Source organism: Pinus tabuliformis, chromosome 1_2, assembly GCF_031772625.1.
Source record: "Pinus tabuliformis cultivar Carrire ecotype Pingquan chromosome 1_2, CPIR1, whole genome shotgun sequence".
NCBI classification, from domain to species: Eukaryota; Viridiplantae; Streptophyta; class Pinopsida; order Pinales; family Pinaceae; genus Pinus; species Pinus tabuliformis.
This window is the reverse complement of record NC_142298.1, coordinates 247,957,470-247,971,913: the sequence shown is the minus strand read 5'-3', so window position 1 is coordinate 247,971,913 and position 14,444 is coordinate 247,957,470. Positions and strand designations below refer to the sequence as shown.

Sequence of the window (14,444 nt, the reverse complement as noted above, 5' to 3'; positions counted from 1 at the left end):
TATATATAAATAATATGTAACGTGCCCTATTCCGAGGGGTCAATGTGCCCATGTCGGACACTCGAATCTTCATGTCCTATGTGTCCCGTGTCCCCGTGTCAGGTTACTTAGGATCCATCATTGTTTGCTACACCAATGTGCTAGAAAATGCCTTATAATTGAATTCCCATTTAGTTATCAAAATTCATTAAAAAGGACATATAGGAGACCCGATAAAGGACATTCCTCAAGGAGCTTAATAGCTCCCTTCAAACATGGTCTCCACCTTTAGAAGAATGGGTTAATATTAACTTTGATGGAGTTGCCAAATGTAAAAATTTCTCATTTCCCACCCCGGTTTTCAGTTTCACCTTATTTCTCCAAAATAGTTAAATGCCCTTTCCCATAGCCATACATTCAACCACTGAAAAATAAATTTTACTGAAAACACAAATTCTGGAAATTTTACAGAATGCCAGAAAATGCAGAAATATAAAAATCAGCACAGATAAACAGCCATTCAACACATTTAAACACAGTGATTTTTTGTCAAGGTGACCCTGGAAAAACCCCCTACAGCTCTTGGGGAAAACCAGTTGGAGAGCTCCTTATTTCTGGAAAATGCTTTTTACAGTGAGAAATATTCAGCGAAAAATCAGCGAGCAAACTTTTACAACTTATCTCGTTTTTCGTGCCTCACAGCCAACTGAAAAACTTGCAAACAGCGAAATCTGAACAGCAATAAATGTTGTACGGCCTCCTCGATTTCTATGCCAATTTTCAGCCTTAAATTCTGTTGTACGGCCTGCCCTAGAAAAGCGTGCAAGCTGCTAGAAATTCTGTTGTACGATTTCCTCGATTTCTGTGCCTAAAACTGTTGTATGGCCTCCTTGAAAATCTGTTGTACGGCCTCCTTGAAAATCGTGCCAGCAAACTCAGATTTCTGCTCCTCGATTTCTATTCAAACTGTTGTACGGCCTCCTTGAAAATCATGCCCAAAAATCTGCCTTTCACTGTATGCTAACTCAGCTGTACAGACTTGCTGGAATACTACCTTGGAATGTGTGCCAAGCTACTGCCCCCTTCTCCTCCCTGTCCAGAAATCTCCCTTGCTCTCTTGCTCTCCTTCTCCCAATCTGCTCATGAAAGAATGAATGACCTTTTTCTCATTTTCCTCCTTTAATCTAACCCTAAGTGACTTTTGGGTGATCCCTAAATCAAATGGCTGAAATAGATTAAGAACTAGGGCTGAGATTAAATGCTCATTTAAATCTCACTTTCTATTTTTAATTCACCCCACTTTAATAAAGACCCACTTAGTCATTTATTTCCAAAGTCACTTTTCCTTTTTAATTTTACATTGACTTTATTAAAGTCACTTTAAAATTAGACTTTAGTAACTTTATCACTTAAAGTCACTTTTAAATTAGATTTGACTTTATAAAAATTATAAAGTCACTTTAGGAGAAAAATTAAATTCTCTTAGACACTTTTCCCTAGGCCAAAGATCAAAGCCTTAGGGAACCACCTGTCCTCCGGTACCAAATTTCAACACTCCCTCTTACGGAGGAAGGTGTTCCTCACCACACCCATCTTGTCTCTGAAGTAGTCATGCTTGCCCCGTGGTAAGGCTTTGGTAAGAATATCTGCAACCTGCTCACTAGTGGGAATATACTCAATCTTCACAGCTCCCTTCTGAACATAGTCTCTAATGAAATGATATTTGATCCTGATATGCTTTGACCTGTCATGAAATACTGGATTCTTCGTGAGTTTAATGCAACTTTGATTATCACAGTAAATCACTGAAGGTCTCAACGGCTGACCAAATAAGCCAAACAACATCTTGCGAAGCCAGATGACCTCACAACTAGTTACACTGGCTGCCATATACTCTGCTTCCGCTTAACTCAATGCTACTGACTGCTGCTTCCAGCTGAACCATGACACTACTGCCAACCGCAACCCAAGCAAAGGGATGAGTAGTTGAAGGGAAAGACAAAGATGTGGGATGTCTTTCCTAATGATATGGGTTTGGACAGCAGTGTTGAGTTACCACTGGCCAACTTGGATCATACTGATCCAATGCTAGAGCCTGTAGTGTTGAGTTACCATTGGCCAACTTAGATCTTACTAATCCAGTGCTAGAGCCTGTAGTGTTGAGTTACCATTGGCCAACTTGGATCTTACTAATCTAATATGGGTTTGGACAGCAATGTTGAGTTACCATTGGCCAACTTGGATCTTACTAATCTGATATGGGTTTGGACAGCAATGTTGAGTTACCATTGGCCAACTTGGATCTTACTAATCTAGTACTAGACCCTGTAGTGTTGAGTTACCATTGGCCAACTTGGATCTTATTGATCTAGTGCTAGAACCTATCACTTTTGATGACGGTGATATTGTTGAGGGGTCAACCTCTACACCAGCAGATGCAGAGATGACATTGGATGCAGAGGAGGAGGATGCAACAGAGGAGAGCAGTGATGACCATGACAGTGATGCTAATTTTGATGATGATGATGATTCATGACTCATGAGCTACCTATTGCCTTGTACTTAGAGTTGTTTTGTGTTTGCTATTTCTATTTGTCATTAGCATTGCTACTTCCTATGTAACACATTTTGATTTTGATGACTTAATGAGAAAACTACATTTTCTTGTCTTTCTCCTATTGGATCATTGATAAATCTGTCCCACTCACAATTGTATTTGTATGCATAATGTTACTTTGTAAAACTTACAAATTTTAAATTTACGATGTAGAATCTCGATCTATATTTGAATTTGTATCATGAATGAGAATTTGTGTAAGAAATATCTAATTTTTAATCTATATATATAAATAATATATAACGTGTCCTATTCCGAGGGGTCAATGTGCCCATGTCGGACACTCGAATCTTCATGTCCTACGTGTCCCGTGTCCCCGTGTCAGGTTACTTAGGATCCATAATTGTTTGCGACACCAATGTGCTAGGAAATGCCTTATAATTGAATTCCCATTTAGTTATCAAAATTCATTAAAAAGGACATATAGGAGACCCGATAAAGGACATTCCTCAAGGAGCTTAATAGCTCCCTTCAAACATGGTCTCCACCTTTGGAAGAATGGATTAATATTAACTTTGATGGAGTTACCAAATGTAAAAAAATTTCATTTCCCACCCCGGTTTTCAGTTTCACCTTATTTCTCCAAAATAGTTAAATGCCCTTTCCCATAGCCATACATTCAACAACTAAAAATTAAATTTTGTTGAAAACACAAATTCTGGAAATTTTACAGAACGCCAGAAAATGCAGAAATATAAAAATCAGCACAGATAAACAGCCATTCAACACATTTAAACACAGTGATTTTTGGTCAAAGTGACCCTGGAAAAACCCCCTACAACTCTTGGGGAAAACCAATTCGACAGCTCCTTCTTATTTCTAGAAAATGCTTTTTACAATGAGAAATATTCAACGAAAAATCAGCAATCAAACTTTTACAACTTATCTCGTTTTTCGTGCCTCACAGCCAACTGAAAAACTTGCAAACAACGAAATCTGAACAGCAATAAATGTTGTACGGCCTCCTCGATTTCTGTGCCAATTTTTAGTCTTAAATTCTATTGTACAGCTTGCCTAGAAAAGCGCGCAAGCTTCTAGAAATTTTTTTGTACAATTTCCTCGATTTCTGTGCTTAAAATTGTTGTATGGCCTCCTTGAAAATCTGTTGTACAACCTTCTTGAAAATCGTGCCAGCAAACTCAAATTTCTGCTCCTCGATTTTTGGGCAAATTGTTATACGGCCTCCTTGAAAATCATGCCCAAAAATCTGTCTTTCACTGTATGCTAACTCAGCTGTACAGACTTGCTGAAATACTGCCTTGGAATGTGTGCCAAGCTGCTGCCCCCTTCTCCTCCCTGTCCAGAAATCTCCCTTGCTCTCTTGCTCTCCTTCTCCCAATCTGCTCATGAAAGATGAATGACATTTTCCTCATTTTCCTCCTTTAATCTAACCCTAAGTGACTTTTGGGTGATCCCTAAATCCAATGGCTGAAATAGATTAAGATCTAGGGCTGAAATTAAATGCTCATTCAAATCTCACTTTCTATTTTTAATTCACCCCACTTTAATAAAGACCCACTTAGTCATTTATTTCCAAAGTCACTTTTCCTTTTTAATTTTACATTGACTTTATTAAAGTCACTTTAAAATTAGACTTTAGTAACTTTATCACTTAAAGTCACTTTTAAATTAGATTTGACTTTATAAAAATTATAAAGTCACTTTAGGAGAAAAAATTAAATTCTTTTGGACACTTTTCCCTAGGCCAAAGATCAAAGCCTTAGGGAACCACCTATCCTCCGGTACCAAATTTCAACACTCCCTCTTACGGAGGAAGGTGTTCCTCACCACACCCATCTTGTCTCTGAAGTAGTCATGCTTGCCCCGTGGTAAGGCTTTGGTAAGAATATCTGCAACCTGCTCACTAGTGGGAATATACTCAATCTTCACAGCTCCCTTCTGAACATAGTCTCTGATGAAATGATATTTGATCCTGATATGCTTTGACCTGTCATGAAATACTGGATTCTCCGTAAGTTTAATGCAACTCTGATTATCACAGTAAATCACTGAAGGTCTCAACGGCTGACCAAATAAGCCAAACAACATCTTGCGAAGCCAGATGGCCTCACAACTAACTACACTGGTTGCCATATACTCTGCTTCCGCTGAACTCAATGCTACTGAGTGCTGCTTCCAGTTGAACCATGACACTACTGCCGACCCCAACCCAAAACAGCACCCTGAAGTGCTCTTCCTATCAGAAGCACAACCTACCCAATTAGAATCAATATAACCTGCCAATCTCACTCCATCCCCCTGCCTGTAGTCCAGACCATAATCCACTGTCCCCTGCAAGTACCGCAAAATGTGTTTTGCAGCCACCCAGTGAACCTTCCTAGGCTCACACATAAACTGACTCATCGTATTGACTGCAAAACAAATATCTGGTCTAGTGTTGACCAAATACATCAAGGAACCAATCAGCTACCTGTACAATGTGGGATCCACCAACTTAGAATCCAAAGCATGAAGCTTCTTCCAGTTGGTGATCATCGGTGTCGACATGGGTCTACAATCCTCCATGTGGAATCTGCCAAGGATGTACACAATATACTTCCCCTGCCCTAGAAAGAAATGCCCCTCCTCCTGCCACACCTCCAAACCCAAAAAGTAATGCATCAAGTCGATGTCCTTCATCTCAAACTCCGCCGCAAGATCTCTCTTGTAGTGCTCTATGAGTCTCTCTACACCTGTAACGACCAAGTCATCCACATACAGCACCAGAATGAGAGGCTCCTCACCTATCACAATATAGTAAAGGTTCAGATCTGCCTCACTCTTTGTGAAACCCATCCCCTGCAAGTATGTATCTATCCTAGAGTACCAAGCTCTGGGAGCTTGCTTCAGATCATAAAGGGCCTTCTTCAGTCTGCACACATGGGACTCCTTCCCATGCACCTCAAAGCCCTATGGTTGCTCAATGTACACCTCCTCCTGTATGAAGTCATTGAGAAATGCAGCCTTCACATCCATCTGGTGGATCTTCCAACCCATCTCTGCTGCTATCGATATAATGGAGCGGATCGAAGTATATCGAGCCACGGGAGCGAAGGTCTCCTCATAATCAACTCCCTCTACCTGGGAGAACCCTCTAGCCACAAACCTCACTTTGAATTTCTCAATGCTGCCATCTGCAGCATGCTTTACCTTGTAAAGCCATCTGGAAGTAACCACGAATTTGCCCTCAGGCCTCGGCACCACCTCCCAAACATCATTCTTCATGATAGAAGAATACTCCTCCTGCATGGCCTCTCTCCAGACCTGCTGGCTAGCTGCCTCCTCATAGCTAGAAGGCTCAGAGTCAAGTATGCTGGTAGTCATTGCCATATAACTACAAAAACCTCTCAGGTGGTCTACTCTCTCTGACCGGCCTCTTAGGCTCAACAACAGATGTGGCATCTCTCAAGGTGTCCTGAAGCCACTTGGGCTTCCTCTTCCCTGAGCGCACTTCTCCCATTGGAGAATGAAACTCCTCCTCCTCATCATCATCAGGAGCCTGAACTCCTGACTCTTTGTCTGTTGTCCTCCTGCCTGCACCTGAACCTGTAGAAGCTGAGGTACCGTGTGAACTGTCCATCAGTGGACTCCCTAGTGAACTGCTCTGTGAACTGCTCTGCATGTTGCCCGGAGCACCACCCCTCTGGCTCGGCGAGCCACTGCTCACTGACGGACCTGACATCCTCATAAATGTACCTCCAGATCCTCTTGATCCCTGCCCACTGGATCCCTGCGACTAACTCAACTGTTGCTGAGGGTCTGGCTAATCCAGATACTCTAACTCCCGTGATCTCCTAAAGGCCCTGTCCTCCTCGAACTTCACATCCCGCCTGACAACAACTTTCCTCTGTGCAGGAATGTAAACCCGAAAGGCCTTTGAGGTCTCATTGTAGCCCACAAAGATACCCTTCTCTGCGTTGGGCTCTAGTTTGGTCCTCTTCTCCTTGGGTACGTAGGAGTATGTAATGCACCCAAAGATACGAAGATGACCAACATCAGGCTTCTTCCCAGAAAAAGCCTCCTCTGGAGTCATGTGCCCCAAGGCACGATGCGGACTCCTATTCTGCAAATAAACAGCTATGTTGCAGGCCTCTGCCCACAAGAACAATGGCAACCCCCAATCATGTAACATGGCTTTGGCAGCCCCTACGATGGATCTGTTCTTCCTCTTCGCAACCCCGTTCTGTTGGGGGTTGTAAGGAACAGTGAACTCCCTCCTAATGCCTACCTCCGCACAATAGTCAACAAACTCTCCAAGGGTGTACTCTCCCTCATTGTCCGACCTCAGGGACTTGATCTTCCGACCTGTCTGTGTCTCCACAAGAGCTCTGAACCCCTGAAACCGCTTGAAGACCTCACTCTTGGTCTTCAAAAAATAAATCCAAGTCCTCCTAGAGTGATCATCAATGAATAAAACATAGTACTCATATACACTCAAGGAAACATGAGACATCCAACCGCTCACATCGGAATGAATCAAATCAAGTATCCCAGTCACTCTGCTATCACTGCTGGGAAAAGGGGATTTGGCAAACTTGCCCATCGCACATCCTCTGCAAGTATCAAAGTGATCAGTACTGAAATCCGGCACACCTGTAGTGATCTCCCGCAATGTCCTCAAGGCTCCATGATACATATGTCCCATCCTGCCGTGCCAAATCTCACACAGCTCAGAACTACTAGCTCTGCTGTCGGTACTACTGCTCAATGCCAAAAGGGGCTGGCATGCAAACTTGTACACCTTTGCATGGCATACACCTATCACTCTAGCTGAATCAGCTGGAGTGCCCCTGGGATACATCAACACCTATCCTCCCCTGAACAGTACCTCATATCCTCTGTCCTCCAAAGCTGAGACAGATATGAGGTTCTTCCTCATCCCTGGCACATAAAGAACATCTGACACCTTCAAGGGAGGTTTGGACTCCCTCTGAAATGTCAGTGTCCCCACACCGATTGCTCTAACAACTCTGTCATCACCAAGTACTACCTCTATATCAGTGTCACTCTCTGAAAGCTCTGAGAAGTACTCACGAACTCCTGCCATGTGACGTGAAGCCCCACTGTCCACATACCAGATACCCGAAGATGCTCTGCTACTCGAGGGAAAAGCATGCTCCCTCTGAACCTGTGTGGCAGGTGATCCTGCACTAGAAGACTTACACGCAATGAACGCAAACTCCCAGTCAAAACGATCAGCAAAGTCCTCAACCTTCGCTGAAGCTGCCATGCTCTGGTTCTTCCCCTTCTTCTCTTCTCCGGACACACAACTGCATAGTGTCCCATCTTTTGACAATTCCAACACTTCACCTTGGAATGGTCCTTTTGTGTGTTATCCTGTTTACCTTTGCCTTTGCCCCCACCATTACTTGTGGAAGCTTGTTTCTTCCCTTTGCCTTTCTTGCCTCCTGTCACCAGTGCTACATCCTCATCCTGTTCAACTGGCTTCCCCAAGCTGACCTTTCCTGATCTCTGTCTGAATGCAATCATCCCAAAACCTCTCCCATGTGGGAAGTGTCTCACGTGCACAAACCCCATCAACAACGTTCATCCATGAACGGGGGAGGCCATTCACTGCAATCTGCACCAACTCAGTGGGTGGAATGACCTCTCCAACTGCTGCCAACTCATCTCTCACATTAGTAATCTTTGTGAGATATCCAGCTGCACTATCATTTACCCATCTTAATAGTCTTCAGCTTCTCCTTCAGGACCATTTTCCAGTTCTCATTAATACTTTGGTAGAGATTGGACAATGTTGTCCACATCTCATGGGCATTTCTCTTTCCTCTCACATGAGGAATGCAATGGCCTTTGACTCCGTCCAGAATCAGTCACTTACCCTTGTTGTTCTTTTTATTATAATCAGCCAACTGAGTGGCATCAGTAAGCACAACAACACGGTTCTGTGTGGTATGCACCATGATGTCCCAGACTTCTGCCTCCTCAAAGATACTTTGCATCCTTTCCTTCCAAACGTTGTAATTTGTATGTCCATCCAGCCTATCATCCACCCTCAATTCCAATGACATCCTGATGTCCTAAAACCGAAAAATAGCACTGCTGTAGTAAAGATAAAACTGTTGTTTGTGAAAAATCAGCTTGCTGGAATTTCTGAGTGAAAAATCAGCAGGCTGTAATTTTCCTCCTTGCTGTCCCAAACTGCACTTCAACACTCAAGCTCTGATACCATGTAAAAATTTCTCATTTCCCACCCCAGTTTTCAGTTTCACCTTATTTCTCCAAAATAGTTAAATGCCCTTTCCCATAGCCATACATTCTAACAACTGAAAAATAAATTTTGTTGAAAACACAAATTCTGGAAATTTTACAGAATGCCAGAAAATGTAGAAATATAAAAATCAGCGCAGATAAACAGCGATTCAACACATTTAAACACAGTGATTTTTGGTCAAGGTGACCCTGGAAAAACCCCCTACAACTCTTGGGGAAAACCAGTTCGAGAGCTCCTTATTTCTGGAAAATGCTTTTTACAGTGAGAAATATTCAGCGAAAAATCAACAAGCGAACTTTTACAACTTATCTCGTTTTCCGTGCCTCACAGCCAACTGAAAAACTTGCAAACAGCAAAATCTGAACAACAATAAATGTTGTACGGCCTCCTCGATATCTGTGCCAATTTTCAGCCTTAAATTATGTTGTACAGCCATTCAACACATTTAAACACAGTGATTTTTGGTCAAGGTGACCCTGGAAAACCCTTTACAACTCTTGGGGAAAACCAGTTCGAGAGCTCCTTCTTATTTCTGGAAAATGCTTTTTACAGTGAGAAATATTCAGCGAAAAATCAGCAAGCAAACTTTTACAACTTATCTTGTTTTTCGTGCCTCATCCAACTGAAAAACTTGCAAACAGCAAAATCTGAACAGCAATAAATGTTGTACGGCCTCCTCGATTTCTGTGCCAATTTTCAGCCTTAAATTATGTTGTACAACCTGCCTAGAAAAGCGTGCAAGCTGCCAAAAATTCTGTTGTATGATTTCCTCGATTTCTGTGCCTAAAACTGTTGTACGGCCTCATTGAAAATCGTGCCAGCAAACTCAGATTTCTGCTCCTCGATTTCTGTGCAAATTGTTGTACGGCCTCCTTGAAAATCGTGCCCAAAAATCTGCCTTTCACTGTATGTGCTAACTCAGCTGTACAGACTTGCTGGAATACTGAATTGGAATGTGTGCCAATTTGTTGCCCCCTTCTCCTCCCTGTCCAAAAATCTCCCTTGCTCTCTTGCTCTCCTTCTCCCAATCTACTCATGAAATAATGAATGACCTTTTCCTCCTTTAATCTAACCTTAAGTGACTTTTGGGTGATCCCTAAATCCAATGGCTGAAATAGATTGAGATCTAGGGCTAAGATTAAATGCTCATTTAATTTCACTTTCTATTTTTTAATTCACCCCACTTTAATAAAGACCCACTTAGTCATTTATTTCCAAAGTCACTTTTCCTTTCTAATTTTACATTGACTTTATTAAAGTCACTTTAAAATTAGACTTTAGTAACTTTATCACTTAAAGTCACTCTTAAATTAGATTTGACTTTATAAAAATTATAAAGTCACTTTAGGAGAAAAATTAAATTCTTTTGGACACTTTTCCCTAGGCCAAAGATCAAAGCCTTAGGGAACCACCTGTCCTCCGATACCAAATTTCAACACCAAAGACAATATGGGAAATGCAAGAGTTGTAAAGGGTCACCAAAGTAGATAATGTCTCCTTCCTAGCTGTTTACACCCAATTTTTAAGCATGGGAACCACTTCTCACAAATTGGAGGGACTAATAGGAGTAAAAATTTGTTTTGAGCTTGGGATTCTAAAACGTAACCTTCAAAGACAACTCCAAACTCATTACGATCTTTTGAAGAAGAAAGGCATATCCCTCATAAGAACTAAGCGTTAACTCGTACTTCTTGAAGAAGCTATTAGTAACGAACTCTTATTAGACTAGTTCCTAAAGAAGCCCTGAACTTGGACATATTATTTTCTCTGTTGTTTGAAAAATTTAGCCCTCATGGTTAAAGGTTTTATTAAATTTCCCAAGGTTTAGAAAATTTAATTTATTAGTGCAGGAAGGAGTGAGCCACCACCCCTCAAACAATGAAAGAGTCATCAATGTCTCCTCGCCATTCAAATGTGGAAGAGATCTTCAAAGATTGGGCACGCAGTAACAGATTGAGCCTGAAGTCTTTTAAAATAATGAGCTGCTTAAAAATAAATAGGGGTCTCAAAGAAAGGCCAAGAAAAGTTATCCAACGAGCTCAAGAAAGACAAGGAGGAATTGGAGGGAACATTGCCCATATAAGCATAGTGTCTTAAGGTTTAACAAAGTAGCAAACCAGTTCTCAACCAATGCTTGAAAAACTGTAACCAGGATGGAAGCAAGCAGAGATGATCAAGATAACAGTAATCAAAAGCCCTAAAAGGTAAGGCCAAGGAAAGAACAAAGAGTTGACAAGCCCCTAACCATGGAAGAAATCAGACTCCAAGGGATAGAAAGGATAGGGATAGAATTTTCTCCTAAAGGCAATAGCTGGTATAGGTGGATCAAAGAGGAAGGTAATTTCCTTGGCAGAGAAGCTTCAGGGTTGTGGCTCCAAGAACATCTCCACTCAAGACTTCAATGTGTTGGGTATGGTAAAAACATATTAAAAAAAATTAAAACTTGTACTCTTAGAGAACTGAAGACTTGGAAGCTATGTTGCAGGAAATGGCCCCCAAGGTGGCATCCCCATACCCAAAATTTCCCAAAACACTGCCGAAACACGACTGAAACGCAGCTGAAACGTCTGGATGGTCTTTCCTGATTTGGAAATGGCACCAAAACATCGTTGAAACGTTTCTATGGCATTTTGGCCCTGTTCTGCTCCCATTTCCAGCCAATTTTGACCCAATTTCATGGCTTTTTTGCTTCTGCGGGCTCACTCAAGCACCCAAGAAGGTTGTGGGGCCCTTCTATGGCCAAAATAGATTTAATATAACACTAAATTTTATGTCTAATCACTCCACAAACTAATTTATCTCTAATCAATCCACACTCTAGTTCTGCTTAAAAAAGAACTTGTTCTATTTTTGTTAATGAAGATGAGGATTAGAATTATAAGATATGTAATTGTACTTGTCATTAGCATATGTTATGTTTCATTTTCAGCACATATAGCCATGTATAAAGGCTGATTTTGGATGTTAAAGGTTGATTTTTGAATCTTGGATGTACAGCCTCATTTATAAATGATAATTTTGGATTTTGAATCATTTAATCATCTATGAGAGTTAACATAGACTGGGTTTTCCTTCTAAAATGTCATTTATGTGTCTCATTCTTTTTTAAACTTGTTTATAAAAAAATTACGTACATCCCTATATATGTATATATATATATACATATGACGCTTTGCCCGACGTTTCCCTTTTTGGGGGGCCGCGCCTCCAGCCGTACCCATTTCAGAAACTTCCATATGTTTCAGCATTTCGTGCAACTTAGCTTGGAAGTGATGAGCAACAGAATGGGTGCAGCAGAGAAGACAATCACTCAAACAAAGCATGTAGTATGCAAGAACACAGATGCCAGAGCAACAGTGGCAAGCAACAGGACATACATTTAGAAGGCCATGTTCTGGATCCAACAATCATAGAAGAGCAGCAGTCACCAACACCAACAGCAGCCCATGACAACCAGCCAGGTGTTCTCAAGTAGTCAATCAACCATGCCAATTCAATTTTGGAGATACCAGTTTTTGGGAAAAGAAACTTATCATAAGCATTTTGATCTTGTTTTGTTGTACTGACATTTTTTTCCAGTAACCAAACTGATTTTGAGGCAACCAAGGCCAAAAGAAAATCGATAGCTAAGCTTCAATTTGAACAACAACATAAAAGTTAACTGGAACCTTGGGACCACTTCTAAAAGAAAATTTGTAAGCTGATGATTGTCATATAATAGAAGTTTCCTCTTTTTCTGAACAAAGAAAATAGAGTTTAAGGACTGAGCAGACATAACTTTTTAAGCCCAAGGACTTGAAAGAAAAAGAATATCGATACATTTCAGAAAAGAGAGAATTCCATTTACACAGAAAGCAAGAGGCAAATCTAAGAATGGATTTTCTTTCACTTCAATAAAATTAACAATTTTTTTGGAAAACAAAAGGTATATCAAGACAGCAATCAAAGACAAGATGAAACAAATAGGAAATATAATATTTATTTAAGACTCACCATTCTTTTGCTGATATATGGTTGTACTTCAACCAAGTTCTCGCTCTTGGTTAAAGATGAACTCTCTATATTTTTCTCTACCTCAAACTCTTTCCTTGAATCCTTGCGAGATCCACTTTGCCAAACTCTGCCAAAGTTAGGTAACCAAGCAGCATCATTTGTTCTATTTTTACTACAAGTCTCTCCATTAAGCTCCTTTTCTAGCTCAGCCCCTCTCTGTTCTGCCCATGCAGCACCAACACGCTTTGGATTCCTCAATTTTTTAAGTTTTCTTTCTTGAGTCTTTGATAATCTTTGGATGTCTGCAGCTAGTCCATTTTTTCCATTCTGAAATCCTCCCTTATCCTGATCCATTTCCAACCACGGAGGAGGTGCTCCGGAGTGGACATTTCCTTTCGCATCCCCGGGAAGCAAAGCAGGGTTGAGAATGCATGTAAGATGTGCTATTCAATGGAATAAAGCATATATATGTTAGCCAAGAAACTCTGACAAACTCCACATAGTCAACAGACAGTACAAAAGTTCATCATTCACAAATGGGAGTGAAGTTCAACTAGTCTGTCATTGAGTGATTACCCTGGTATCCATCTTGCTGATCATGCGCTATCTTGTAACCCTGAAAATATGTAAAATAGATCATTACTGGAAAAAGCATCTCAGATAGGGCTACAACATAACTGCAATCTTATCAATTAAAATATGTCAGTGAGATAATTACTGGAAAAGCATCTCAGATAGGAATATAATGTATCTGCAAAGTTATCGATTTAAAATATAGTAACATCATTACAGGAAAAACATCTCAGATAGGGCTACATACCAATGTGGAAAAGTCGAAGTCGGGATTAATTCGGCAAGGGTCCAAAAGTTGAAAAAGTGGGAGTTTTTTGAAAAAATCGGGAAAAAGTTAGCAAAATTAAAAAAACACAAAATTATTCATTTTATTTTTTTTTTTTTTTAACATCTAGAATCGAAGTCATAGTGTTTTACTACAATGTCATTCTTTACATGTGAATTCAATCACTAAAAGCATGTTACACTCTTGCAGTCTGCATTCTAAGTGCATTTTATCACCAATGTTTTTCAACATTATCCACAAAAAATATGATCATAACAGTGTTGATTCTTGAGAATGTTCTTCGGCTATTTACACTTCCTTGCTTGATAGTCTGGATATTCCTTGTCCTCTTGCTCTTATGTCTCACAATCATGCTCGTCGAGGTAGGTATGCACTTCTTTTTCATAGTCTTCTCAGTTTCTTATAGCAGCCTTCTGACAGCTTAGCCTCTGGCTAATGTCTCTTCTCTGTATTTTTTTGCACATCTCATATAGATCCCTATTGTTTTGCAGACATAACATCCAGCAAGAGCAAACCAATAATAGCCGTATATCATCAAATTTCTAGGGCTATGTTTGAAAGATTCCACTCTCTGCCTTAAGATTAAACAATAGAAAATTATATCATTTTCGCCTGGGAGGGAGGCCGACTTTTTGGGTCGACTCCCGATTAAATCGGGAGTATAACGATTAAATCGCGAATTTTTCCTTTCTCAAAAAGTCACCAAAAAGTCAGGCGATTAAATCGTGTAGTTTAAAAAATCGCATTTATAGGATTAAATC

The 14,444-nt window shown here is 40.6% G+C and overlaps 1 protein-coding gene across 4 annotated transcripts in view; it reads right to left on the bottom strand.

Annotated features, from left to right (window-relative positions):
- LOC149205301 (TITAN-like protein) overlaps window positions 1-14,444 on the bottom strand; it is a 102,472-nt gene that overhangs the window by 30,108 nt on the left and 57,920 nt on the right. For all 4 annotated transcript variants that reach the window (XM_089394979.1, XM_089394980.1, XM_089394981.1 and 1 more), the window contains exons 5-6: window positions 13,401-13,440; window positions 12,825-13,267 (exon numbers count right to left, since the gene is read on the bottom strand). In XM_089394979.1, coding sequence (XP_089251105.1) covers window positions 12,825-13,267; window positions 13,401-13,440 — 483 coding nt within the window. The remainder of the gene's footprint in view (window positions 1-12,824; window positions 13,268-13,400; window positions 13,441-14,444) is intronic.